The sequence below is a fragment of the Typopeltis vanoorti genome, chromosome 9 (genome assembly GCF_054136105.1).
Source record: "Typopeltis vanoorti isolate ZY-2024b chromosome 9, IOZ_Tvanoo_1.0, whole genome shotgun sequence".
NCBI classification, from domain to species: Eukaryota; Metazoa; Arthropoda; class Arachnida; order Uropygi; family Thelyphonidae; genus Typopeltis; species Typopeltis vanoorti.
In genome coordinates, this window is record NC_143557.1 from 86,327,979 (window position 1) to 86,355,943 (window position 27,965).

Sequence of the window (27,965 nt, forward strand, 5' to 3'; positions counted from 1 at the left end):
TTTACTTTTAGTATTTTAGCGAGACTGGGTGATTTTTGTGTGTTTTTTGAGTATTTTAATAGTAAATTGATAGATACGACTATCTGTGCACATGGCTCCCATAAAGAGGAATACAAAGATGGCATCCAGGTCGCCATATTTGCCTAAAAATCTTAACTTAAAGGATTTGATTCAGTGTACCGTTTGCAAAATGTATGCATTGAGGAGAGCGGTTGGAGTCTGGTTAAACAACGATAGTGGAGTGAATGTGTGCAAAAAGTGTAAAGAATGTGAGGATTTAAAGAGTGCTTCAAGTTGTGTGAGTGATATCGTTGATGAAAGTGAGAATCTAGATAACAGTGATATTCCAGGTATGAATGGTGATATTTGTGAGGTAGTACCTGATAGCTGTGAGAGTGGCGTATTAATTGAGAATGAAGGTAAACATACAGAATGATTGAATTAATTATCGGAGAATAAAAATGATGACACTGACGCAATGAGTGAGATCGCTTTATTATGCGGAGCGATACATAGGGCAAATCAGAAGCTGGAGCATTGGCAAAAATGTTTACCAAGCGTACCGACTAATAATAGGCAAAAGTATGATAGAAAAAATAAGGATATGGTAGTGAGTGTAAACAAAATGAAAGAGCGTGTGTTGTATGGAGATTCCTTAGTAAGAGGCGTGCTAGTTGAGAGTTTAACAAAATCATACCAATCCGGTGTGAAAGTTAAGAATGTAAGCGAGTCAATTAGAATGCAAAAGCAGCGGGTGAAAGAATTAATAGTGGTAACAGGTACAAATGATTTGAAAGGAAACAAAAAGGCTATGAGTGAGGATGTGAAGGAATTGTTTAAGGTAGCAAAAGAGAAGAGTGAGAGAGTTAGGATGGTGAGTCTGTTGCCGCAGTATGACAGTGAAGAGTATAGAAGGAGGGACATAATTGCTAATGACTTTATGCATGAATTATGTTTGATGAGTAGTGTGGAATGAGTTCGATGGGTGAAAGGATTTATATAAAATGGATGGTTTACATTTGAATGGATTTTGTGTATGGAGACTTGAAAAGATGTTGTCGAATGTAGTGGAAGTGAATGTGCAGAATCAGGGAAACTAGAGTTATTAAGGGGTGGGGAGTAGATATGCAGATTTTAGGGAGACAGTTGAGTATGTGAATGTGTATAATATGCCCAAGCAAGTAAGAAAGACCCGCGAACCAGAATGGGATAGTTAGTATAAGGCATCAAAATAGGGATGGGACAAATCGGCTTCTGCAATTCATGTATACAAATGCCAGAAGTATGAATAACAAGAAGGAAGAATTTTTGGCCTTGGTTGGCACTTCCAGACCACAGGTTATTGGCTTCAGGGAAACATGGCTGACAGAAGATGACACAGCTAGTGGGATTGAATGTGAGGCGTATGGTATGTTCAGGAGTGACAGGGAGAATAATAAAAACAGGGTGGGGGGAGTGTTATTGATGATAGCTGATGAGCTACAGCCAAGAAGAATAGAAGTGGAACTGGAGGATAGAGAAAATTGCACATTTGAGGCTATTTGGTGTGAGATTGAAACTAGCAGAACAAAATATACATTTAGGTGCTGCTATAGACCAGGTGATGGAATAGATGGTGGAGATAGTATGCATAAGCAAATAGAAGAAATGAGTGGAAGGAGGGTAATTATTATGGGAGATTTCAACTATGGTAACATTGATTGGAAGGAGGAGAGGACTCATGGGAGAAAGGAATTGGATTTTATGCAGTTATTAAGGGATAACTATCTGCGACAGCATGTAATGGAAAATACTAGGGGTCAGAGAGTGCTTGACCTAGTAATTACATCTGAGAATTTGGCTGTAACGAATATGACCACGTTGCCACCAATTGGTGAGAGTGATCATAGGGTCTTGACATGGGAGGTGGCTAAAGGTGTGGAATTTACAATTCCACACAGACAGGGTACATGTGGAATTATCAGGCTGGTAAGTATGACAAGCTTAGGAGATTGATTGGTTCAGTGCCATGGCATGTACAACTGCAAGGGCTTGAAGTTGATAGTGCATGGGAGGCAGTTAAGAAGTGTTTGCATGAAGCAATGGCTGACTGTATACCTAGAGTCCAAATAATAAATCAAGTAGGGGTTAAATGGATGAATAACACCATTAAGCTTGGGCTGCAAAAAAAGAAACAACTATGGAGGGAATTTAAGGAGAAAGGTGACCGGCAGGCACATGAACGGTATAAAGCGCAGGCCAGAATGGTAACGAGTGTAGTAAGAAAAGCAAAAAAGGATTACGAAAGAACATTGGCCATGCAGGCTAAAGAGAATCCTAAACAGTTTTTTCGATATGTTGCAAGTAAAAGGAAAAATGTATATGGCAGAATGATTTTAAAGAATGCTGATGGTAGGGAGGTAACGGAATCAGTTGATATAGTTGAGTTACTGAGTGAGCACTTTGCAAGAATATATCTTCCAGGTGGTGACATTGCAGAAATGAATGAACCAATAGATTATACGGGAATTGTGGTGAATGAAATGGAGGTGAGTAGTCTATTGCAAAACCTCAATGTCAATACATCTGTGGGATTGGATGGTATACCAGCTCATGTCGTATGTGAAATGGCTAAAGAATTGTCAGTACCCTTGACCATTTTGTTTAATTTGAGTCTCGGGTCTGGGTTAGTCCCGAAGGGGTGGAAAGAGAGGAAAACAGTTCCACTGCATAAAGGAGGTTCCAAGACTGCTGTTGTAAATTACCAACCGATTAGCATATCAGGAATCGTTGTCAAGGTCTTGGAGAAATTAGTCAAGAGAAGAATACAGGATTGGATAGATGAAAATGGGATACTGTATGGGGGACAACATGGTTTTGTGAAGAGTAGATCATGCCTCAGTAACTTGCTCACGTTTTATAACACAGTGACGGCTGAACTGGATAGGGTTAATGGGTTTACAATGATTCTACTGGACCTTGCCAAGGCCTTTGACAGGATACCATATGGAACTTTAATCAGTAAACTGGAGCAGATGGGGAAGGATATTGGGTTGGTGAGATGGATAGGAGGGTGGTTGATGAAGAGATACCAGAGAGTGGTTTATTCAGGAGTGGAGTCCAAAAGACTGCTTGTGACTAGTGGTGTGCCGCAGGGTTCTGTTCTTGGACCACTACTTTTCAATTTGTTCATTAACGATATAGGAAAGGATCTGAGAGGAAGTGTTCACTTGTTTGCTGATGATGCAAAGTTGGGTAGAGCAATTGTGAGTGCACAGGATGTCAAAATTTTGCAGGAAGATTTTAATAGTTTGGAGGACTGTGCTAGGAAAAATGGATGTCATTTTAATGTGACAAAATGTAAGATTATGCATTTTGGAGTGAAAAGATTAGCAGCAGTATATCACATTGGTGGAACCGTACTCCAGGAGATTGATGAGGCCAGGAATTTGGGAGTGTTGGTGGATAGGGAGTTGAAGTTTAGGGGGCACATTGCAAAAGTGGCTAAATCAGCTCATCAAATCACTTGGTTGCTGAAAAATACTTTAACAAGATGAGACAAACAGGTTATTGTTCCTCTGTATCGTGCCTTGATAAGACCCCATCTAGACTACTGTGCCTAGATATGGGCGTCAGGGTTTCTTCTTGATGCGGAGGAGGTGGAGAGGATCCAGAGACAAGTGACCAAGATGATAGCAGGTCTGTGGAATGAACCTTATGAGAACAGGTTGAAGATTTGTGGGTTGCAAAAATTGGTTGATAGGCAGAAAAGGGGTGATATGATGAGACATTCAAATTACTAAAGGGTTTCTATAAGATTAATCCAGAAGATATTTTTGTGAATAGAATTAGTGGTGGGAGGACTAGGGGCCATACATGGAAGCTAGGCAAGAATGTGGTTAGCAGGGGTGTTAGAGCTAGGTTTTTTACTTGGATAGTGGTGAATGACTGGAATAAGCTGCCAAAATCTGTTGCGGGTGCTATGACCGTGAATGAGTTCAAGGCGAGGTATGATAGATACTGTGTGAATGTTGAATAGTTGTTCTTGACATGATGTTAGGGCCTCCCTGAATGAGTCTGTCGACTCCTTGGAGTTTCCCGAAATAATAATAATAATATAAGGCAGGTGAAGGAAGGAGAAGTTTCATGGAGGGAGGAATTGGTGAAAGGCTGGGATATCATTAGTGCTTGGGAAATTGTGAAGGAATATTTGTTTGCAGCAATAGTAAGCTATATTCCACAAGTGAAGAAGAAGAAGACACATTTTGGTGTAAAGTGGATGACAAACAATATTAAACAGGAGTTGCATGTGAAAAAGAGGCTATGGAAGAGATATAAGGAGAGAGGTGAGGAGCCGATGCATGAAGAATATAAGACACAGGCCAGGAGAGTGACTAGTATGGTAAGGAAGGCGAAACTGGAATACGAGAAGAGATTGGCCCTAAGATCCAAAGAAAGTCCTAGGGAATTTTTTAGTTATGTGGCAAGTAGGAGGAGAAATGATTGTGGAAGAATAACATTGTGGGATAAAAATGGGGATAGAATGACTAATGCAGAGGACATAGTGGAATTGTGTTCAATGAACACTTTATTGGTGTATTTCATCCTGCAGGAGTAAATTTTAATACTTGAGGGATAGGACAGGTTTGAGATTTAGAGGTGCAGGAGGAGAATGTGTTCCAAATACTGAGTACTCTGGATATCAGTAAAGCTGTGGGACTGGATGGTATTTCACTACGAGTTTGTGCTAAGGAACTGACAGCTCCTTTGACCTGGCTTTTCAATGAAAGTCTGGCTATGGGAAAGGTGCCCAGGGAATGGAAGGAAGGTAAGATAGTGCCATTGTATAAGGACGGTAGCAGACTGGAAGTGTCTATTATAGGCTAGTTTGTGTGTCATCAGTAGTTAAGATTTTGGAGAAATTAGTTAGAGACCATATACAACATTGGGCAGATGAGGGTAATGCTATCTCTGAGAGTCAATATGGATTTATGACGGGGGCGCTCATGTTTTAGTAATATGCTAGACTTTTATAATAAAGTTACTAGAGCAGAAGATGAGGGAAAGGCATATACTGCCATTTTCTTGGATTTAGCAAAGGCATTTGACAGGGTGCCACATGATAAGCTGATATTTAAGTTGCAGCACATGGGTTTGGATGTCAGGCTGGTCAACTGGATTCAGGATTGGCTGTCCAATAGGTATCAGAGAGTTGTGTATGGTGGGACAGTTTCAAGGAGGCAGAGGGCTACAAGTGGGGTCCCATAGGGTTCAGTACTGGGACCTATATTGTTTAACCTTTATATCAATGACATTGTCAGTGGATTGCAAAGGGGTATTCAGTTGTTTGCGGATGATGTGAAGCTGGGAAGGATTATTAGTAATAATGCAGATGTGTGGTAGTCATGCAAGAGGATTTTAATAAGCTCGAGAGATGGGCAAATGAATGGGGGTTTCGATTTAATGCAGTGAAATCTAAGGTCTTGAGGTTTGGGACACATCATTGGGATGCTGCATACTCTATTGGAGGAGATATACTGGAGGAAGTAGGGGAGACGAGATCTGGGGTTGATGATTGATAGAAACCTGAAATTCAAGGGACATATTGCAAAGGTGGTGAAGGTAACACAGAGGATTGCTGCAATAATGAGAAGGACGCTGACCTGCAGAGATGAAAGAGTTATCATTCCGTTGTATAAGATCCTTATCAGACCACACTTAGACTATTGTTCTCAGATTTGGTCCCCAGGATTTGAAGGGGATAAATTAACTGTGGAAAGGGTACGGAGGGCAGGTAACAAAGACAGTTTCAGGACTGTACAATGTTAGTTATGAGGATTGGCTGAGGGAATGTGGACTGCAGAGTTTGGTGGATAGAAGAAGGAGAGGTGATATGATTGAGACTTTTAAACTGTTGAGAAGTGGTTACAGGGTTGACACTAGGGATTTCTTTCGCTTGGTTGAACAGCAGGAAGGAGTGATGACAAGGGGCCATTCCTGGAAGTTACGAAAGGAAACTGTGAGCAAGAGGTTGAGGAGTGGTTTCTTTGTGTAGAGGGTGGTTGAACCATGGGATGCATTGCTTGATAGAGTGGTGAGAGCGAGAACAGTTATTGAGTTTAAGGAGTGGTATGATAGACTTTGTGTTTCCTAGGAGGGACCTCCCATGATGAGTCATGATAGACTTGTGTTTCCTAGGAAGGACCTCCAGCAATGAGTCTTTTGACTCCTTGGAGGCCTAAATAATAATAATGCTTATACCCCCCCCCCCAACTAGACTGCAGATCAATTCCCTCATTCAGAGGCAAAGTGGCCACCTTGGTTATGGACAAATCCCTTGATACTGTCACAAGGTTTAGCGCTTTCAAACCCTGAAAGTAGCATAAGTTCCATTTCCTTCTCTTCGTGTGTCCTTTTCTATTCCCAATTCATGCCCCAATAGCTGAAATCTTCCATAGTAATTACTTGCCTTGCGCTCATTTATATCCTCAGGTGTATAGTACAACACCTCCCCAGTAATGTATGACTTAAGAGACTTGCTTAAATAGGCAGTAGATTGCCTGGGAGATGTTATCTGCATTCAAAAGTGTGCAGGGGAGGGAGGGATAAAAGAGCATGGGCAGAGACAGTGAGAGTTACTTTGAATGGATGATGACAGCAGTGGTAGATGAACTGGAAAAGTATCTTAAGCCATTGTACCAGTAGGATAGTCATATGCTGCTGTATCTTGGATATACTGAAAATGGCGTGATCATCAGAAATTAGCACATTCGCTGCCACGCTACTTCGGCATAATCTGTTCCCGTACGCCGAGCAATTTCAAGTCAGTACGGTAATCTCGTTGCCTGCAGAAAGCATCATACGAGCATACTCGCAGTTGGCTTGTGCAGAGCATATACCATCTATGAGAATACACAGTTTTGATCCTAGCTCCACAAGCCAAGCATTTTCACTTCTTCAAGGTCAGTATGGTAATCTTGTTGCTGGCAGTAAGTGTCATATGAGTATACTCGTAGCTGGCTTGTGTAGCTGGTTTACTAACTATAAGTATACTTATAGTTGGCAGCGAATGTGTTAAGTTGGACGAGTGCTGAGAAACAGTTGATTGTTGCATAAGGCAGATGAAGAATCTTAAAGTCCAGTAGATGTGGTGCTACTTTAGTCAAATAGCAAGGAAATGTTTCTTAATGCACATGCACTGAAAATTATTCCAAATGGGATATATTTAAGAACAGACAATCATTGATATCATGCCTATCCAACAAAAACAAACTGTTATGCCTAAGGTGACCCAAAGAACATCAGCATTGAAAACTTGAGGAATGTTATATGGAGTGGTTAATTCTGGCTCCTGTTATTTCTTACAGTTGGAAGGACAAGGTATAATAATAGCAACAACACAAAGCCTTGGTTCTGTCATGCTTAGTTAGAATGATGCAAAGCAACTGTAGCCAAGTGATAATCTAGGGCATGGGTCTCCAAACTTTTGGCTTGCCTGGGCCACATTGAGGGATGAGGAATTGTCTTGGGCCACACATAAAATGTATAATATAGTCAATGTATATAAGTAATAAAACTTCCTTTATTTTTTAAAATTTTTTATTATACGATGGTTGTCTGAAAAGTTCTCGGCCTAACAATGAAAAAACAAATTTATAATTTCAAAATTATTTTTATTTTTCAACATAATCTCCCGTAAGACTAATACATTTATTCCAGTGATGCTCCAGCACCATTATCCCATCCCTGTAGTGGTTCTCAGTAAGATCTACAAAATACCTCGCTACAGCTGCAATCATCTCTTGATTCGAAGAAAAACGCTGACCACTGAGGAAAAGTTTTAGTTTTGGGAAGAGATAGAAGTCAGAGGGAGCTAAATCTGGAGAATAGGGTGCATTCGACCAATGATTTCTGGTGTTACACTTTTTGGATGCCCTTCATGTGGATCATCTTCAAGGGTGGTGCAGCCACGTTTAAACTCGGCAGCCCATTTCTTAATTGTCGAAAATGAAGAAGAGTGCCCATAAACTTTTATGAACTTCGAATGAATTTATTTTCGTGTTAAACTTTCTTTTACAAAGAATTTTATAACTGCACGATACTCAATTTTATTCATCTCAAGGGATACAGACAACACTTTTGATTCAGACAGCTGTATAAAACAAACTACTTGATAGAATGACTTGCAATTTCACATGCATGCTTATGACAGATGTACCAACTTAGATAAAAAAAAAAAAAAAATCTTGCTGATAGTGTTGCCATCTATGGTCGAGGCTGAGAACTTTTCAGACCACCCTCCTATCATTAAAGAAAAGATGGCAGTATAAATACAAAACTAGTGAGATATTTGACCTTGTTTATGTGAAACCAATGCATCAGTGTCTGGTTTGATGGAAGTGGTTGAATTTTTAGTGAGCTCTCAAGGTTCTCGTCAGAAATTTTTGATCTAACTTTACTTATGCTTCATTCTTGAAAATAGTTGTTCATAAATGTACGTACTACCAAAAAGTGGTGACACAAATAAAGCGTGATTGTGAAACGAAGGATATTTTTCTCTGGGAAGATAGGTCTTATAAAAATCTAGCAAAGAGACATGATCAAATTTTTCTTTGAGTTGAATATCTGATTGCAACTTTATACCTTCCATTTGAAAATTCAAAGGTAATGTATTTATGTCGACTGAAAATGGAGTTGCAAATATACAAAAAAATTGATAATTTTTTCTGAAATCTTGAAACCTATTCTCAAATTCCTGTATCAAAACGGAAAGAAAGACAGCATATTTTTTGCATCATATAATATTAAAAGTTTAAGTTCTTATGGTGTCACATTACTGACAGTCCAGGGCCACATATGGCCTGTGGGCCACGGGTTGGACACCCCCTGATCTAGGGCATATTTTGCTAGCACTCCTTAAATCCCTATGGTACATTACTGGGTGCTTATTCAGCAGCAGTATTCATGTAGGTTTCAGTATGTTATGGATAGGATTACCATTTAAAGAATGCACGTACATTTGAAACTGATGCCTAAAGGATGGACTTTAGGTTCTCTGGCTTTTATATGCATTCCTGTCATTATAGCCCTCTGCCAAGCAGGATAGCAGCAGTTGGATGATGAAACTCATATACCACCTTACGCCATTCACTTTATGTTTTATTATAGGTGGATTTAACAGAGTTCTACGAATTCCATCAATTCATTTTTAATCCAGTTGAATTACTGTTTTATTATATAATATCCGTATTCTTATTTTATGTTATTACTACTAAATTGATACTAAAGGGTGGTTATGCACAATATATAGCCTTTTCGAGCCAAGTAAATCTTTAGGTTCTCTTTGTGGCAGCAATACTTGCCAAGTATGCTAGAGCCCTATTTGTGGAAACACGCTACACCTTCTTCTGGTGTAGCGTGTTTCCACAAATAGGGCTCTAGCATACCTGGCAAGTATTGCTGCCACAAAGGCATATCTTCTCTAGTTGGAAGAAATGTTATCTGGACATCTAGATGGAAAAAGCTTTACACTGCCTTACATTACCTTAACTTGCTTATTGGCTGAATTGGCCAGCTACCATGTTTGGGCTTCAGAGAAATGGCTCTAGTTCCCCCCCTATATGCAGTGCAGATGCCCCTTCCCCTTAAAACACACCAGTTACATTATCATCATCATCATCATCATCATCAAATTCCTGCCATGTTCCCTCAAGGGGTGTACAGGATATGACAGTACTACATGAAAAAATTACATCATCATTAATTTCCTATCTACAATTTTCCTCCAAATCAGTCTGTTACTTGTCAAGATTCCAACATTATCAGATCTTACATTTCTATCGTCTAAGGCACTTTGTATCGTATCAATCCACCTATATCTTGGTCTTCCTCTGGGTCGTTTTCCTGCCAACCTGTCAGAGAACTTGTTTTGCTAATCTTTCCTCTCCCATTCTATTTAAGTGACCATACCATCTGAGATTAGCTCTGCTAACGCATTCCTGGATGCTGACAATGTCAAGTTCTTTCCTAATATCCTCATTTTTAATATGATATTACCATTGATGCCATCTGTTCACGCCTCTAATCTTTCTCAGGACTCTCATATCTGCGGTCTCTAGTCTTTGGTCAAGTGTTTTACTTCTGACCCAGCTCTCAGATCCATAAGTTAAAATTGGTTTGAACACAGTCTTGTATACAGCTAATTTAGTGTTCCGACTAATTTCTTTCTTATTCCATATGAATTTATTCAATTGACTTCCCACGATACCAGCTTTGCTGATTCTGTTGTCTATTTCTATATTTAGTTTATCATCTTCAGTAAAAATTGTGCCTGAGTAGCTGAAATGTTTTACTTGTTCCACAGGTTCTCCATTCACAACACAGTTGACATTTTCAATGATTCTGCCTATTTTCATTGTCTTTGTCTTTTTATTGCTGACCTTCATACCATATCTATTACAACAGCTATTCAATTTAGTCAGAGAATCTTGCAGACTTGTAGCGGATTTATTTAGAAGTATAACATCATCCGCATAAAGTTACATTATAGGGACCTAAATGATGTCTCCGGGGCCGGCATTACCATTTAGGCAAAATAGGCAACCGCCTAGGGTACAAGCCATGAAGGGGGGGGCAAAACTTCAAGCTATGCTTTATTCATTACTAAAATGTCAAAATAAAATAGTGATATATGATTTAGGTATCGATTCTTTTTCCTTATCCCTCACACATCGCACTATTTTACTATTGAACAATTTCAATCAAACACGAGCTAGCTTATACACTAGATTTAAAGGAAATAGTAGAAACTTTTGCAAAATTGAAGGCAAGAAAAATTAAAATTTTGATTTTCATATATTATACATATTGTATATTACTTTGTATATTATTAATAAAGCATGCCAAAATAATTTTATTTTTTATATTTAAAATTTCATTTTAAAAAATATCCAACTTGTGAAATAAGGGGCGCACTTGTAAACTTTGCCTAGGGCGCAAAATAACCTGTCACCGACAGTGGACATCCCTCATTTGATATATTATTTGATATAACAGTAAGTAAAATGGTGTTCTGCTGGAACACTCCTTTACTGTTGGCTACTGGGTAGTATACATGGGATAATATACAAGGTATACATAGTATACCATAAATAATAATGAATCAGTAAGTTTCTTGACCAGCTAGCAAAATATCCTTCTGCCACTTTGCCAAATCATGCCTAAAGTGAGTCCAATCCATGGTTCTCTAACAAGTGCATCATGGCAGCCCAAGAAAAATTTAGCATATTACAAGTTGCTCAGAATAAAACTCCAGCATTGCACTCTCAGTATTCCTGAAAAATATTGCATGTGGCTAAAAATTGCAGGATGCATAGGAACATGGGACATTGTTCATAACTTATTTTAATGGTATTAACAACACCAAATAAACTATTTTATTAAAAAAGATGTTTATGAACTGGCTTATATTTTACATGATTTCAAATCAGTCTTCGGATCACAAAGCAGCATGTTATAGTTTTCACACTTTTTTTGAGTCTAAGGGCAAAGTTATGACCAGACTGTGAGCATTCTTAGCTTCTTCTGTAAGCACCTGCAATGATAAATTTTTGACCAAGCAATCTCATCGAAGTTGTGGTCAGAATGTAGCATGTTGCCGCTGTTGTAGGATTTCAAACTTCTTCAAGTGCCTGCTTTTAACTTTTGTGAATTCTTTTTTTTTTTTTTTTTTGCCAAAACTTCAGAGATGTGATGGACAGTTCAGTATTTAAACCATTGAATAAATTAAATTAAATAACAAAAACATTAAAACAGTATTTAAAACTTCATGTAGAGCAGATATAGAGCTGTTTAATAACTTTGCCATTACATCCAAACAAGTTACAAAACTAGAAATCATGATGAATGTAGAACGAAGCATCTATAATCTTCCACCTTTAATGTCTAATAATGTGCAATTAGATATAGCAAGCATCCTAAACAATGCTAAATCACCAAAAAAGTAATATACCACAGAATGAAATAGCTGCCTTAAAAACTATATATATATATATATATGAATAAAAATATTGTGATTACTAAAGCTGATAAGTCAGCCATGGCTATGAAGAATTCTCTTTAACTGAACAAGTATGGTTGCATTAATTTGCCAACACCTACATAGTTGTAATACTTCATTTTTTACAATGTTAGAAGGTGCCAAATTAGGACTTTAGATCTTTTGTTCATTACAATTTGAATTGTTTCACTTACTCATTATTGTGTGCCAGTTTATAAACTTTTTATATATATATAAAATAGTTCATTTGGTGTTATTAAGTTGTGTAGAAACCAAGTTCTGGAATACCATATGTGAGGTTATTTCTGATATCCCCTGCATCTTGGAAGCAACATCGAAGATTAGTTCTATTTGGTGCACGATTTATCCTTTTGTTCATCAAATTCTTCTGATGAACCAGAAGAATTTGCAAACAGTTAATAACACTTAGAGAAATTATAAACTTTAATTAAAAGTAACTTGTACATGCATATTTTTTGTCTTTATTGACATCATCACTGATATTTATTTTTGGCTCAGAGTAGGCCTGGAGATAAATTATTTCCCCTTTCAGAATGCTTTACAGCCTGAGGAAGAAGTCATGGGAAGCTGATACCAATATATATACTTCTTGGATTCTTTGTTTATATACTATAAGCAAAAGATACATCAGTTGTTGTTTTTTTAATCTTAATGCTTGTTGCTATTCAGAAGAAGACAGTTTACATTTTAGTTGTTGGAAACTTGTTAAAAAAAAGGGGGGGGTAATAATAAATGTTCACTATGAACTATTATAATTACGGCTATTTTGCCTGCTTCAGTTTAGGAGTTCCCCTGTTTAAATGTCATTGGCTATTTACTCACGGATTCTTAGGGCATTTTAGATGTAAATTTACTAAAAAGTATAGGTAGCATAAGGAAGAGAAATTTACACATACGTTTTTCTGGGTATTGCGGCTTTCCTTCTTTCTGCGATGTCCAAAAACTACTGAGTGTGTGGAGGGGAGGGGTAGGCAATTTGGGAAAATTAAATTAGAAAAACCCGGGTTTTTCTAATTTGAAGCAGGCAAAATAGCCGTAATTATAATAGTTTATCAAGAGGAGTAACATGGGAGTTTTCCCAGAAATTATATACATAATTCACTATGAACTTTTTTTTTTGGATCAGTTTAGTTTGTTATCATGAAAAGTGTTCTTCTATATTAAAATATTTATTTAAATCACTTCTTATTAAACAAAAACTTGTTTTTAATTTAATTAAAGTAAAAACTTATTAAACAATTTCTGTCATGCTAACCACTCCACAGAAAATAAAGACAAGGATGCTGTGGATCCTGAAGAGCCTAAACTACATCCTCCTTCTTCATCTCGAGAATTTTGGGGTATGTTTGCCCTTATGATATTAACCCTACTTCTTTTTACCTCTTCCTTCTTCTTTTCTTTTTTTCTGCTCTTTTCTTCTTAAACATGATATCCTTGTCTTAAATATTTAAGTGTATCTGTAATGTGTACAATTACAAAAGCATCATTGCTTGCTTTTGTTTATGTGCTGTTTTTCTTTTTTTTTTAAATTGTTTATCCGGATTTCACCATAAAATGTACGTTCTTAAAACTAACCCATTTTCATTTCTTCATCAGTTGATTGGAACAAAGTTCTTAATTCATCTTCTAGCTATTCATACTTCAGAACTTCATATAAACAAGTTACACTGCATCCATACTAAGAATAAGATTAATTATGCTAACTATCATACTAAAAGGAGCTAGGCTATATATTGCTTTAAATATCTACTATCATGAGAAAACACCTCCCTTTAGGAGCTGTATATTGATTTTAGCAAAATCTTTTGATTATAGCAAAGATTGAGCATCTTGCACCAGGATGCATTTCATTTCTTATTAGGATCAGTCACATTGCCAACTAATGGTGAGTTATCCAGTCTGATATAGAGGTGGCAGGTTTTCTTACTGAAACTTGGGTTTTTCATCATCATCATCGAATTACTGACATGTACCCTCAAGGAGTGTACAGATATGATAGTACTACATGAAAAATTTACATAATTACTAACTTCCTATCTACAATTTTCCTCCAAATCAGTCTATTACTTGTCAAGACTCCAATATTATCAGATCTTATATTTCTATCGTCTAAGGCACTTTGTACTGTATCAATCCACCTATATCTTGGTCTTCCTCTGGGTCATTTTCCTGCCAACCTGGCAGAGAACACTTGTTTTGCTAATCTTTCCACGTCCATTCTGTTTAAGTGACCATACTACCTGAGATTAGCTCTGCTAATGCATTCCTGGATGCCGACAATGTCAAGTTTTTTCCTAATATCCTCATTTTTAATATGATATTGCCATTGATGCCATCTGTTCATGCCTTTAATCTTTCTCAGGACTCTCGTATCTGCAGTCTTTGTCTTTGGTCAAGTGTTTTACTTCTGACCCAGCTCTCAGATCCATAAGTTAAAACTGGTTTGAACACTGTCTTGTATACAGCTAATTTAGTGTTCCGACTTAATCTCTCTCTTATTCCATATGAATTTATTCAATTGACTTCCTACCATACCAGCTTTGTTGATTCTGTTGTCTATTTTCATATTTTATTTACCATCTTCACTAAAAATCGTGCCTAAGTAGCTCAAATGTTTTACTTGTTCCACAGGCTCCCCGTTCACAACGCAGTTGACATTTTCAACAACTCTATCTATTTTCATTGTCTTTATCTCTTTAATGCTGACCTTCATACCATATCTATTACAACAGTCATTCAATTTAGTCAGGGAATCTTACAAACTTGTAGCAGATTCATTCAGAAGTATAACATCATCCACATAAAGCAAAGAGCTGACATTAACATCTCCAATTCTGATATCATGTTTAATACCACTTTCCTTCATAATGTGATCCATATAGATAATGAATAACAGAGGTCTATCAGAAGCCTCTACACACGAATAACAGAGGGGGATAATGTACATCCTTGTCTCACACCAGATTTAACATTAAACCATCTTCCTGTACTTCCTTCAATTCTAACTGTCGACTTACAACTCAAATAGAGATTAAGTATTGCTTGATATAATGTCCCATTGACACCAACTGTAGCATATTGAATAGCCTCTCTCTTGGCACCTTGTCGTATGCCTTTTCCAGATCAACAAAACTTAAATACAGATCTTTGTATTCTCATGCTTTCTCGACTATTTGTCGTAAAGTGAAGATCTGATCCTGACAGCCTCTATTTGGCATGAATCCAGCTTATTCTTCACCAAGCTTTTTTTCCACAATTCTTCTCATCCGTTTCTCAAGTATACTTGCATAGATCTTGCCAGGAACACTCAGTAGGGAAATTCCTCTGTAATTCTCACGTTCAGTTTTATTTCCCTTTTTATATATGGGTACTATGAGAGCTCTACTCCAATCATCGGGAATTCGTCCCTCTGTCCAGGTTTTCTGAACTATGCAGTGCAGCCACTGTAAGACTCTTATACCACCATACTTCAGCATTTCTGGTCGAATATCATCTACTCCTGCTGCCTTTCCACATTTCAAGCCTTTGATGGCTTTTTCTACTTCAAGTATGGATATGTATTCCTGACTGCATGCCTGGTCAGTGTTTTTTATCACTGTGCTGTCATCACTGCTTGTTTCATTTAGCAGTTTTTCCAAGTAATTACTCCATACTTCGAGGATATCTTTTTCTCCTGTTTTCATGTCACCTTTGTCATCTTTAACTCCTTTTACAGCACTCTTTCCTCCCTTCCTAAGCTTCTTCAACAACCTCCAGAATATCTTACCACCTTCATGATATTTATTTTCTATATTCTTGCCAAAGTCCGCCCATGACTTTTGTTTAGCTAGTTTTACACAGTGTTTCGCTTTCTTACATTTGTCTCTGTATTCTCTAAGAGCAAAAGCTGACTTATTTGCCAGGAACTTTTGATATGATTTCTTCTTTTCCTTCACTGCCTCTTTAACTTCCTGTGTCCACCAGGGAGTCCTGATTTTTCTATCCTTGCAGACAGCCTCACCACATGCCTCTCTGGCTGAATCAATCAGAGTTTTCTTCAAGGCTTGCCACTGAATCTCCAAGGTTTGGTTCCTGTTCTCAAACTCTTTCATTTTTTCTTCAATAATCTTTTTGTATATATTAGTCTACAGTTCACATCTGAGAGCTGCTCAACTTTTATTCGCTTTAAAACTTTCTTACATGTTATTCTTTTCAATATGAAATTCAATTTTATCCTGCTCAAGACTAAATAGTGATCGCTTCCAATTTCAAATCCCCTGTACACTCTGGTGTCCTGCACCTGGAAGAAAACATCACTATCAACAATAACATAGTCAATGAGACTTTTCTTATTCCTTGCCTCTTCTCTCCATGTGAATTTGTGCACATTTTTATGTTGGAACATGGTGTTAGTAATAACCAGTCCATGTGCTGAGCAGAAATCCAACAGGTATTTGCCATTATTATTAGCTTTGCTCTTTTCTCCAAATTTTCCCAAAATATTTTTGTATGTCTGACAATCATTTCCTACTCTGCTATTCAGATCCCTGACAAGGACCAACTTTTCCTTTTTCATTGTGTCAGTTGCTTTTTCTAAAGCATCAAAAAATTCCTCCACTTCTACCTTAGTAGAACCTTCTGTGGGACCATAGGCACAAATAATTCTCATTGTCCAATTCCTCATTCTCGTATTTATCCACATCACTCTACTTGAGACTGCCTACCATTCAAAAATATTAGCCTCGTATTTTGTGTTGAATACTATGGCTACTCCTTCTTTTCCTTGATTGTCATTGCCTGAATATAACATTTTGTATTTATTGCTCAGAAAGATCTCACCAGTTTTTGTCTTTTTTGTTTCAGTCACCCCTATTATGTCGATCTGGTACTTATCTAATTCCTTAGTCAGCTCCATTTCTTTGCCATTCAGGCTTCTTATGTTGATAGTACTGTTCTTCAACTCTAGTGATATTGAGTTGGGGTGTGTTTTAGGGTTTGTTCCAGTAGCTGACTTTTCGCTGTTCGCCCTGGTTCCCTGGAGAAAACAGCGGGAGCCTTGTTTAACCGGGCGACGCCCTAGCTGGCATGAAATTTTGTCATGTTGTACCATCATTTATTATTTTGGTTTAACCAATAAGAATATAAATTGGTCGGCTAAATCCCAAATTGGCAGCCCATCCTCGTTCGTTCAGTATCGAGGTAGATACCCAACAGGGTGCACCACGAGAAGGTGAGGATTGGACATTAGGTCAGAAGCCCTGGTCGGTTCTCCGCATTCCTTTGAAGGCTATGTGGAGGTCTCCTCACAGTTATACAGCTTTGACCCTTAAGCACCCTCTGGTTTTTCATCTCTCTCTCTCAAAAAAAAAAAAACCCAGACCAGCCAAAGAATACACAGAATTGACAGACATGCAGGCAGGATTAACCAACCTGTCAGAGCATTAATTTGATTTCTATGAAGCCAAGTTACTTGACTCTGACTCAAGGTTTCTTCCTGAAGCCATTAAGCCTAACATGTAAAGGAAGATTGGTTTAATGATGAAAGATTTCCTATGCTTCTACAATAGCAGAAGTATTACACTTCTGCTTGCTTGTGAAATCTAGGATGTGAAAAACCTTATAAGTGGTTTTCAAGTGAATACAAGGTACCCAGTCTCATATAGAGGTGGCAGGGCTTCCTCTGAAAATCTGGTTTTTCATCCCTCAAAAAAAACAAACCAATACACAAAATTGACAGACACACAGACAGGATTAACCACCCTGTCAAACTTTAATTAGATTTCTATGAATCCAAGTTACTTGGCTCTAACAAACCATTAAACCTAACATAAAGGAAGATTGGATGCAACGATGAGAGATTTTCTATGCTTCTGCAGTTGCAGAAGTGTTGCTTTGCTTACAGAGTGTCTGAGTGTCTCTAGCTCAGCTAGTATTGATCTTTAGTTTGAACGACTAGGATTCAAATCACCTTGGACATGAAAAACCTCTATAAAAGTTTTCAAGTGAAAGATGAGTTAGCCAGTCTCATATGGAAATGGCAGGGATTTTTCCTTAAAACTCAAGAAGAAACCTGCTTCTTCATCTCGCAAAATAGACAAATCAGCTTGAGAGCATGCAGTTAACAGACTTAACTAACACACTGGCCTTATAGCTTTAATTGCTTTGTCTATAATACAACTAAACCAAAGACTCAGACTCTACTTGCATTCCATTCATGATAAGGAATAATACATATGTGATGTTGTTTCAGGAAATTAGAACACGGACTAAACAATAACTAAAACTTTAATTATTACTTCCTATATTTTACGAAAGTTAAATTGGCATCTTCAGAGATTAATACATTGGTATCAAATGCAGGCACACTTCAATAAAAAAGATGGAACAGGAAAATGCAGGCATGTCTAAAGTCCAAGAGAATACACAGAATTGACAGACATGCAAGCAGGATTAACCACCCTGTCAGAGTATTAATTAGGTTACTATGAAGCCAAGTTACTTGGCTCTGACAAGCCATTAAGCCTAACAAGTTTTGGCTTGTTAGGCTTCATTTATATCCACACAAGATGTATGTAATGAGATTTGGCTATTACATACATCTTGTGTGGATATAATTTTAGTATATAGGAAAATCTAGAAGCCAAATGAGTTGGTGAGTTATTTTGTTTTACTTCTAAAGTGAGCAATGTGTGTTAGTTGCTGAGGAAGGAAGTGTTGTGAATCTGGGAGTCATCATGACCAAACCATAAAAGATCATTGACCTGAGCCACATTTTCAGTTTGAAAAGGGAGAGCGTTTTGTTTTTTGTTCAAAAAAATTCCATAAAATAGTTGAGAACTTTTATAGAAACCATTCTGTGTGAGTATGTTGAGGTGGAAAGAAGTGGCGACCTTCAGTAGAGCACTATTTTGTAGGTGATAGTTACTCCACCACTTAACTTAATCATGTGGAAATTTTGTTCAGGTGAGTAGGGAGGAAAGAAATATTCTGAAATTTCTTATCATCCTTAGTAAGGATGTTAGTAAAGAGGGTAATCATTTAAAAACTGACTAACAAATGTATCATATTCTATCATATAGAATGACACATTGTATTTGCATATGGTTTCTAAAATGTTTTTATCATGGGGGGTATGTTACTATTAATTTTGAGGGGTACTATTAATTTTAGGCAGATACATGGCACTGCTGAGCTTAACTATGGACTTCAAGAGCATAGATTTATTAACTTTATGTAGCATATAAGTTCATAGAAATCAAGAAAAGTGAGACTAAGCAACTCTTCAGGTAAAGCTTTGTGTTTCTGATCTTTTATTTCTAAAGGGAAGCGTTTTGTTTTTCTGTTTGTGGAGTCATAAGCAACCAACTTACATATTCCAATTCTCAAGTAAAGCAGTCATTTTCCTTTTATATTCAACCCTATTTATAACTGCCATTGCATTACCTTTGTCATCTTTTAAGTCAGTAAGGTTTGTTGGCCTAGAATTCACAGGCTATTTGTTTTTCTTGTTGTGTATCACTTTTGGCTGGGGGCTTTAATTTTGTAACATATATTAACCATATTTTTGTTTGCTGTGATTACCACCTAAGATTAGACACTCCCCATCGTCTGATTAGCCAAGTGAACAGCATATCCATTCTCCAACCAGCAGGCTGTGCTTATGACTCCCACTGTGTTGCATATTTGCGAATGTCTTTTGGTGATATATTGATTTCATCACCTGGCGTGAGACCACAACTCTGTTTATTAGAGGCCTGAGTTTGCAGTGGTGTGTCTAAGCTATGGAATGAGGATAACTGTTAGTCTACTCACAGCATTAATGCACTATAGATTTACAAGCTCATGTGAGTGAGATTCACATTAAAAAAAAGTATAAAACACTGAATCGTTTGCTGATTTTCCTTGGTGTTATGGTAAAATTAAGGCCACTTTCTGACATTGTTAAGTTGCAGTTGTGTGTACTCCATGTTAGACACATTGACTGTGTTGTTATTATTGTCTCATATTATTGCCATGGTTGATTGTCTGCATTATTTCATCTTATTACCCTTCTTTTCTTAATTAACGTTTTCTTGTTCTTTTCAAGAGCCTCCACAGCTCATTTCATAACAGTAACCCTAAAATCCACTTTACAATGGAACTAGAAGCCAATAACTATCTGCCCTTTCTGAACACACGTTTTCCAGAAGGTTCCTTATCATTCTCGGTTTATAGAAAACCCACACATACATGGAGATATTTACACAAACAATATGGTATCTTAAAAACACTAACCCATAGAGCTAGAGCAATTTGTTCCAATGACATTGCTCTCACTGCTGAACTTTCTCACCTGCAACACACCTTTCTGATCAATGGCTATAATACCCATAAGATAGATAAAAATACTAAATGCTCCCCAAAAATCCCCCCCCCCCATTACCTACCACAGAAGACTACAACAAAACTATCGCCATCCCATAAATTGAAGGCACATCTGAAAAGATATCTAGGGTGCTTAACAAACGCCAATTTCGCACCATATTTAAACCTTATGTGAAATTGCAAACTCTCATCCATTCACTTAAGGACAGATTCATATCACATCCAGGAGTCTATGAAGTGCCCTGTTCATGTCATCAAACCTACTACAGACAGACAGGAAGAACTGTGGACATCCACCTCAGTGAACACAAAAGATATATCTGGCACTTTCGCTATGGCAAGTCGGGTCTGGTAGACCATGCTTTGGATACTCCGGCTTGCAGGATCAATCAGAAAAAAATAAAAGTACTGCACAGATGCTTCTACAAGTCAGAGAGGTTGTTCCTGGAATCAACAGAAGCCTTAAAACATACTCCAAACCTTAACAAGTATGGCTGTATAAATCTACCAAAGATTTGGGAGACAGTCATCCTAAGACCAAATTAATGTTTATTTTTAACTATTCGGACTACTGTTTTTTTTTTTAATAACTTAGATGGTACCTAATTAGGACTTTAGTCTTGTGTTGCAATCTGCAATTATTTATACTAGCCCTACTGTTACACTGGATTGTGGTTGTCTCACTATTGTAACAAACTTTGTTTGTGTGCTCTGAAGATGCTGGATATAATACCAGCATCATCATGAAATATTAGCTTTTAAGTTAATAAATAGTTATTTTCTTAACAATCTGTGTTCACATCCATACCGTTAAAATCCAATTCAACATAACAGTAATTCTGTTTGGTTAGAAAGACATGAGCTTGAATACCATAAATTGAGTTAATCAGTCTCATATGGAGTTAACAGGTTTATTTTCTCTCACAAATTCGGGTTTTTCATACCATAAGGCAAACCAGCCAGAGAATACATGCAATGAACAAACATAGTAAAACCCTATTACATCACTAAATAGGTTTTTATGAATCCAAGTTCCTTGACTGTAGCAGAACTTAAGCCTAACATGTAAGCAGAAAAACTAATAAATATCATTTTTATTTTATTTTATTAAAAATTAAATTTGCTGTGGTTGTTGTTTATAATATCCTCTAGGTCTCTATTTAAAAATTGAAGCAAAGATCATCAGATAACTTTGCTGATATCTCCTTTTCAAACATTTCACAGTATACTTGTATAAAGCTCTTATTGACCCTATCTGGATTGCTGTATACAGATTTGGTCATCTAATTTTGGAAAGGTAAAGAAAAAGTGCAGAATGTTGAGAACAGTTCACAGCCAATATCTGATACTTGGATTATATAGAAATAGGAGATATTAAAGATTCAACCTTATTTCAAAGCCAAATACATGTAACAACTTTGAAAGTTTCAAAATTTTGACCAGAGAGCTTATGAGAATACAATCCTCAGCATCACAGCTACCTTAGCTTGCACTCTTAAAAGAAATAAGCATTGCTCAGGCATCCATATATTTGCCTTATTATGCATTTCATAAACGTTTCATTGACCTGTTTCAAACTGGTTTGTTCTCTTCAGAGACCAGGCAGAAACCTTAGAGAGCAAAAACTTTCATTCGATACCAAAGCAGTCCTATGTCAGAGAGAGAGATTTTTCATAAGTGGACTGTTGGTTGGTGCGTAATAGTAATTACTAAAGATAATATATTCTCATAAGCTCTTTGGTCCAAATTTCAAAACTTTCAAAGACACTACATATATTCAGCTTTGAAATAAGGTTGAATCTTTAATATCCCTTATTTCTATATAATTTACATCACTGAAATAAAGTCATGTGGCTCTTTCTTTGATAATCCAGTACTTGGATATTGTAATATTGACTGTGAGGATAGGTTTGAGGGGAAAGTAAATTACAGAGTTTGGTAAGTAGAAAGAAAAAACAAAGGAGGGACAGAATATGAGATCCTCATTTCAAGTAGACAAAAGGACAATGTTTAGATTAGAGGATAATGGGTAACAAGGGATCATCCCTAGAAGTTAAGAAAGTTTCAAGAGAGCAGAAATCAAATTTCTCATGTAATGAGTGTATTGTGTGAGGATTGTAATGCTCTAATTCCTAATTAATTTATTTAGATGACAAGTATAGGGAGAGCAGAATGATATTCCCATGATGGGTTCTGAGAATTCATATCCAATAATAATAAATTGTTTGCATGAAAAGTGTGCCAGTTTTATGAAACTTTTAGATTTTTCTGTTGTTCGAAAATCTGGAGACTCTCTCCAAGTCCTACAAATAAAACAACACAAATATGAAACCATTATCAAGCAAGAAAAATAATTAGAACATTCTGTTGTACTTTGTATCTAGCCCGAGAATGGTAAAGGTCATTTCCTGTTCTATTAAAGACAGCAATAACATTGCTGTCTTTAACACAACAGGGAAAAATATAAAGCTTACATATTTTTATTAGTGCAGAAATGAGGGAATGACATATCAGAAATTGAGAACTTGTCTTCCTTTTCTAATAATAAAGCTTATTAACTAAAAATGAGGTTTTTTTTAAGTATTTTAAATTAAAAAAAAAAAGGGAACATTAATGTCTTCTATTCTGATGAAGTTAGAAATGAAAGGGAGATAAACCAAGAAAAAGTGTTGGAATTGCTTTCCTTTTCTAATAACAGTAGCATTGGATATTAAAGAATGTAAATTTTCAAATATGTTTTGAATTAACAGAAGTGGAAGACAGTCAGGACTGTTAAGAAATATGAATATTTTCTTATGAACTTTATAAATTACTTAATAAAAAATTTAGTGCATATTCTCGTTACATTTTTATAAGATATTTTTATCGAATAGTTATGAAAGTATTTAATGTACAATTTTTTTAGATTATCCAGCAGATGAAGATAACCTTAAAGTACTGATTTTTCATAGTTGGAACTACATTTTTCACACACACACACACACACACACACACACACACACACACACACACACACACACAAATTAGTTAAGTCTGTGATGGGAAACTGGCTGCATTAAATTGCCTAAAACACTTAATCAGGGGACTCATCCCATCCCAGACAAACTAGAGAAATGGATAGAATGAAAACAGTGTATGCTAGTTTCATTCAAGCTTCAGAGAGAATCCATTAGGATAAGTTCTTCCATAGTTTGTTAGCATTTTGATATGCTACTACATACAGACAGGTCCTAACTTACATAAGTTCAAATTATGTAAATTTAGACTTGTGCAAATCATCCTGAAAGGACTATGGAAAAAATTTTGAGTTATAAAAATTTAACCTGCCTGTGTTACTCACTTACCACCCAGCAGTCTTCTGCAAGGCAGACAACTCATGCAGTGTACATGTGTACATCTTTCTCGGTCTTGCTTTGTTTACCATTGAACACAGACACGTTACGTATTTGTATTTATTCATTCATTTTAATAATATTTAATGTTTTCATGTACTGTGGTAAAGCACATGTGGCTGAAAAAAGGAACAAACATGGAAAACGTGTGTGTAGGGAGGGGGGATAAACTAACAAAAATAACCTTTAAAATGTTAATGTACTGCTATACACACACACACAAACAGATAGAGGTGAGTTAAATCTGACATAAAATTCATGTTATGTAAGACTTTGCAGGATGTAAGTCAGGATCTGTCTATACATGATAATTGTACCTCATGTATATAGTTATTAATTATAATGTTGTCCATGCAGTTAGTCTAGTGGCTATGCACTTTGCAGTCATATGCCTGGGGAAAGAGTGTCCTATGTTCGATTCTCGTCGACGACGTGAGGAGCTTAAGGAACTTTCTCAGCCATAGCTAAGTTAGCCGGTCTTGGGCATGGATAGCAGGGTTTTCCCTCCAGTTTATCTGGGGTTTTTCATTCTGCAAGCAGGCAAACCAGCCCCATGAACACATAGGCTACAGTCATAGGATATAGTATTTAATCCCTCATTAGGAGGGCTCAACCAGTTCTAAGGTGGAATGGGAGGGGGGGGGGCACATGAATAATAATAAAAAAATTATAATGCTCTGAAGATGCTATCCTGTGGCATGCTATGTGAAATCCTGTGAAAAAAATCAGCTAGTTTAATTTATTTATTAATTACAGACTGATACTTGTATGTGGTCATATTTCATTTTTATACATTCACAGAAAACATTCAAAAGCATTAAAAATTAACACAACCAATACTTAAAAATCTTATTTAAAAATAATGATAATGTTTATAGAAATTGAGTGACTTATATAATATAACTGATAGCTTGTGAAAATACTTATACCTTTATCACATTTAATTTGTTTGTATAAATAAACTTTTGCACACTTGAAGTAATCAAGAAAATATAACTTTCGAACTGAGTTTGCTCACATGAAATTAAATGAAGAAAAACATTATTCCTTACATTGTGGCCAAAATTTATCAATAATCTGATTTTACTTTTTTATAGTTATTTTTTATTTTAATTTGCAATTTGATTACTTAGCAATAAAAAGAGAATCTAAATAATTTGATATGCTATATAGATAATTTCTTTTTATTTCATTAGATTTGGATGCAAATTTCTTCTGGGAGTGGACAGACTTTCAGAGTTATGTGGAGTGTATTGTTACATTCACAGGAGTTGTTGGAATATTAATGTATTTCTGTATTGAACTTCCTCTGGTTGTGGAGACTATTGGATTTTTAGCATTATTGACAGAGGCTATGCTTGGAGCACCCCAATTTATTAAAAACTTCAAAAAGAAATCAACAATTGGTATGAGGTCAGTATTAGAACTTTAGATAAAGTTATCAGACTACTAACACACTGATTGATGCTTTTTTGCTTCATAATGTCTGCTGTTACATCTGACTAGATGTTGCTGCAGACTGTTAATAAGAAAGCTGAAACAGTGTACAGGGTACTGGACAGAGAAATGGAAAAGCCAGAATGTTCTCACTTAGTATGGTAGTTGCTTCCTTTTACTTAGACATATTTTATATTACTTTTATCTACTTGTGTTTAGGACTGTCATTGCAGTTCAATATATTGTGAAAGGAGTCTTTCATTTTGAAAAGACCACAACTGTGTTAAGAGTAATAACTTTCCCACATTTCAGCCTTCATATCTTCATCTGGACTGTGTGTGTGTGTGTGTGTGTGTACTTATAATTTTTTTAGGAAAAGACAACGTAAACTAAATTATTAATTATAAAAACTTAATAACTATCTACACGAGGGTGGTCTGAAAAGTTCTCGGCCTAACAATGAAATAAACAAATTTATATAATTTCAAAATTATTTTTATTTTTCAATATAATCTCCCCTTAAGACTAATAATTTATTCCAGCGATGCTCCGACGCTATTATCCCGTCCCTGTAGTGGATGGGATAATAATAGCAGCTGCAATCACCTCTTGATTCGAAGAAAAACACTGACCAGCAAGGAAGAGTTTTAGAGTTTTGAGAGGAGATAGAATCAGAGGGGGCCAAATCTGGGGAATATTGTGTATATTCCAATAATTCATACTGCAGATCCCTTAATTTCCCCATTGTCAAAACACCTTTGTGAGCAGGTGATTGTCCTAATGAAAGATGATTTTTTTCTTCTGCAAATCGGGTCTTTTCTCACGAATTTTTACATCTAGTCTGGTTAAAAGATCAGAATAATATTCCCCAGTTATTGTTTTACCCCTTTTCAAGATAATTTTTAAAAAAATGCCTTTAGCATCCCAAAACACCGTGACCTTTCCTGCTGATGGAACCGACTTTGTCTTTTTTGACGCTGAACAACTGGCTTCTGTCCACTGTTTTGACTGCTGTTTAGATTTTGGTGTGTAATGGTGAATCCAAGTCTCATCCATAGTAATAAATCATGCACAAAATCAGTTTTATTCTTGTTAAAATGCTCCAAGCACTGCTCAGAGATTTTCATGCGAGTGTGCTTTTCATCTTGCACAAAGCATTTTCATTTGCAATTCTTCATGCAAAATAGATCCTACATGTTCTTTTGAAATACCTGTAGTCTCAGCAATTTCATGCACTTTGACCTGCTGGTCATACAATACCATATTGTGCACTTGATCAATGATTTCTGGTGTTGTTACACTTTATAGACTTCCTTCACATGGATCATCTTCAAGGCTAGTACGAGTACGTTTAAACTTGGCAGTCCATTTCTTAATTGTCGAAAACAAAGGAGAAGAGTGCCCATAAACTTTTATGAATTTCGAATGAATTTCTTTTGCTGTAAACCTTCTTTTACAGAAAATTTTATGACTGCACAATACTCATCCATTTCAAGGGATACAGAACAACACTTTTGCTTCAGACAGCTGTATGAAACAAACTACTTGATAGAATGTCTTGCAATTTACATGTATGCTTATGACAGATATACCAACTTAGATAAAAAAATAAAAATAAAAATCTTGCTGATAGTGTTGCCATCTATGGTCGAGGCTGAGAACTTTTCAGACCACCCTCATATTTTGGCAATGTTACATTGCCATCTTCAGGGATCACAAAACAATGATATGTGCATGCAGGCACTCACACTAAGCAAATGAGGCTAAAGAAAGACAACTGAAGTCTGTCCTAGAGTCCTAAAAGGTGCCCCCCACCCCCACCCCCCCAGCAGGCTAAATTGGATTTTCTTGGCTGTTAGGCTGACGATCTTAGAATGCTTGCCACCCAAATTTGTTGAGGTTTGGGAAGTTTTTTTCAGAGCTGAGGCTTATTCAAGGAATAATCTTTCGTACTGTACTTGTTGTGGTGTAATAAAGGGACATTCTTCCAACATATTCTGTGGTGGATCGAATGCATGGTCAGCAAGTCCTGAGTGGCTGTGTTGGTGGAACCAGATGTAGTCTTTGTGTTCGGATGTCTTCATATTGGCTGTCCTGCCTGTTTGGCCATAGTAGGACAGTTTGCAACTGCAAGGGGCCTGTATTCTCCAAGTAGGTCTAGGGGAAGTGGCTGGTTTTAATATTTTTTTGATTTTTTTTTTGAGGGTTGTAGCCATTGGTATGGTTAAGTTCAGTAGTTAAGGCATTGTTATCTGAACTGATTAATTTTGCTCTGTTATATAGGGTTTTTATAATCCCATATTGTTGGGGGGGGGGAGTACTGGTGAAGGTACCTGTATGTGTAGTCTTTATGTAAACAGAGACCAGGGATCCATCAGGCCGGCATGTAATCAGTGTGTCTAGGAAAGGGAGACTGTTGTTTTATTTTTCCAAGGTAAACTGGATGCTGGGTTGTTGATTGTTTAAGTGTGTTGAGAAATTGTGGAGTGTATCCGGGTCATGTGGCCAAATGGTGAACACATCATCCACATAACATAACCAAACAGTGGGTTTATTTGGGGCAGAATTTAAGGCTTTTTCTTCAAAGGTCTCCATAAAGAAGTTGGCCAGGGGTGGAGGGAGTGGAGAATCCATGACTGTCCTCTCTGTTTGTAGAATTTTCCTTGCCAAACGAAATAGCCTGAGTTCATGATAAACTGAAATAGGGCTGAGATATGGGAGGAAATTTGGCTTGG

The 27,965-nt window shown here is 36.7% G+C and overlaps 2 protein-coding genes across 2 annotated transcripts in view; one reads left to right on the forward strand and one right to left on the reverse strand.

Moving 5' to 3' along the window:
- Window positions 1-27,965, forward strand: part of LOC150103221 (solute carrier family 66 member 2) — a 456,400-nt gene that overhangs the window by 371,462 nt on the left and 56,973 nt on the right. The window contains exons 8-9 of the mRNA XM_090397709.1: window positions 13,324-13,398; window positions 24,990-25,206. Coding sequence (XP_090253835.1) covers window positions 13,324-13,398; window positions 24,990-25,206 — 292 coding nt within the window. The remainder of the gene's footprint in view (window positions 1-13,323; window positions 13,399-24,989; window positions 25,207-27,965) is intronic.
- The window catches only part of Dhod (dihydroorotate dehydrogenase 2), a 173,569-nt gene continuing 158,250 nt past the window's right edge, over window positions 12,647-27,965 (reverse strand). The window contains exon 9 of the transcript XR_016548788.1: window positions 12,647-12,667. The gene's annotated coding sequence lies outside the window, so the exon portion shown is untranslated. The remainder of the gene's footprint in view (window positions 12,668-27,965) is intronic.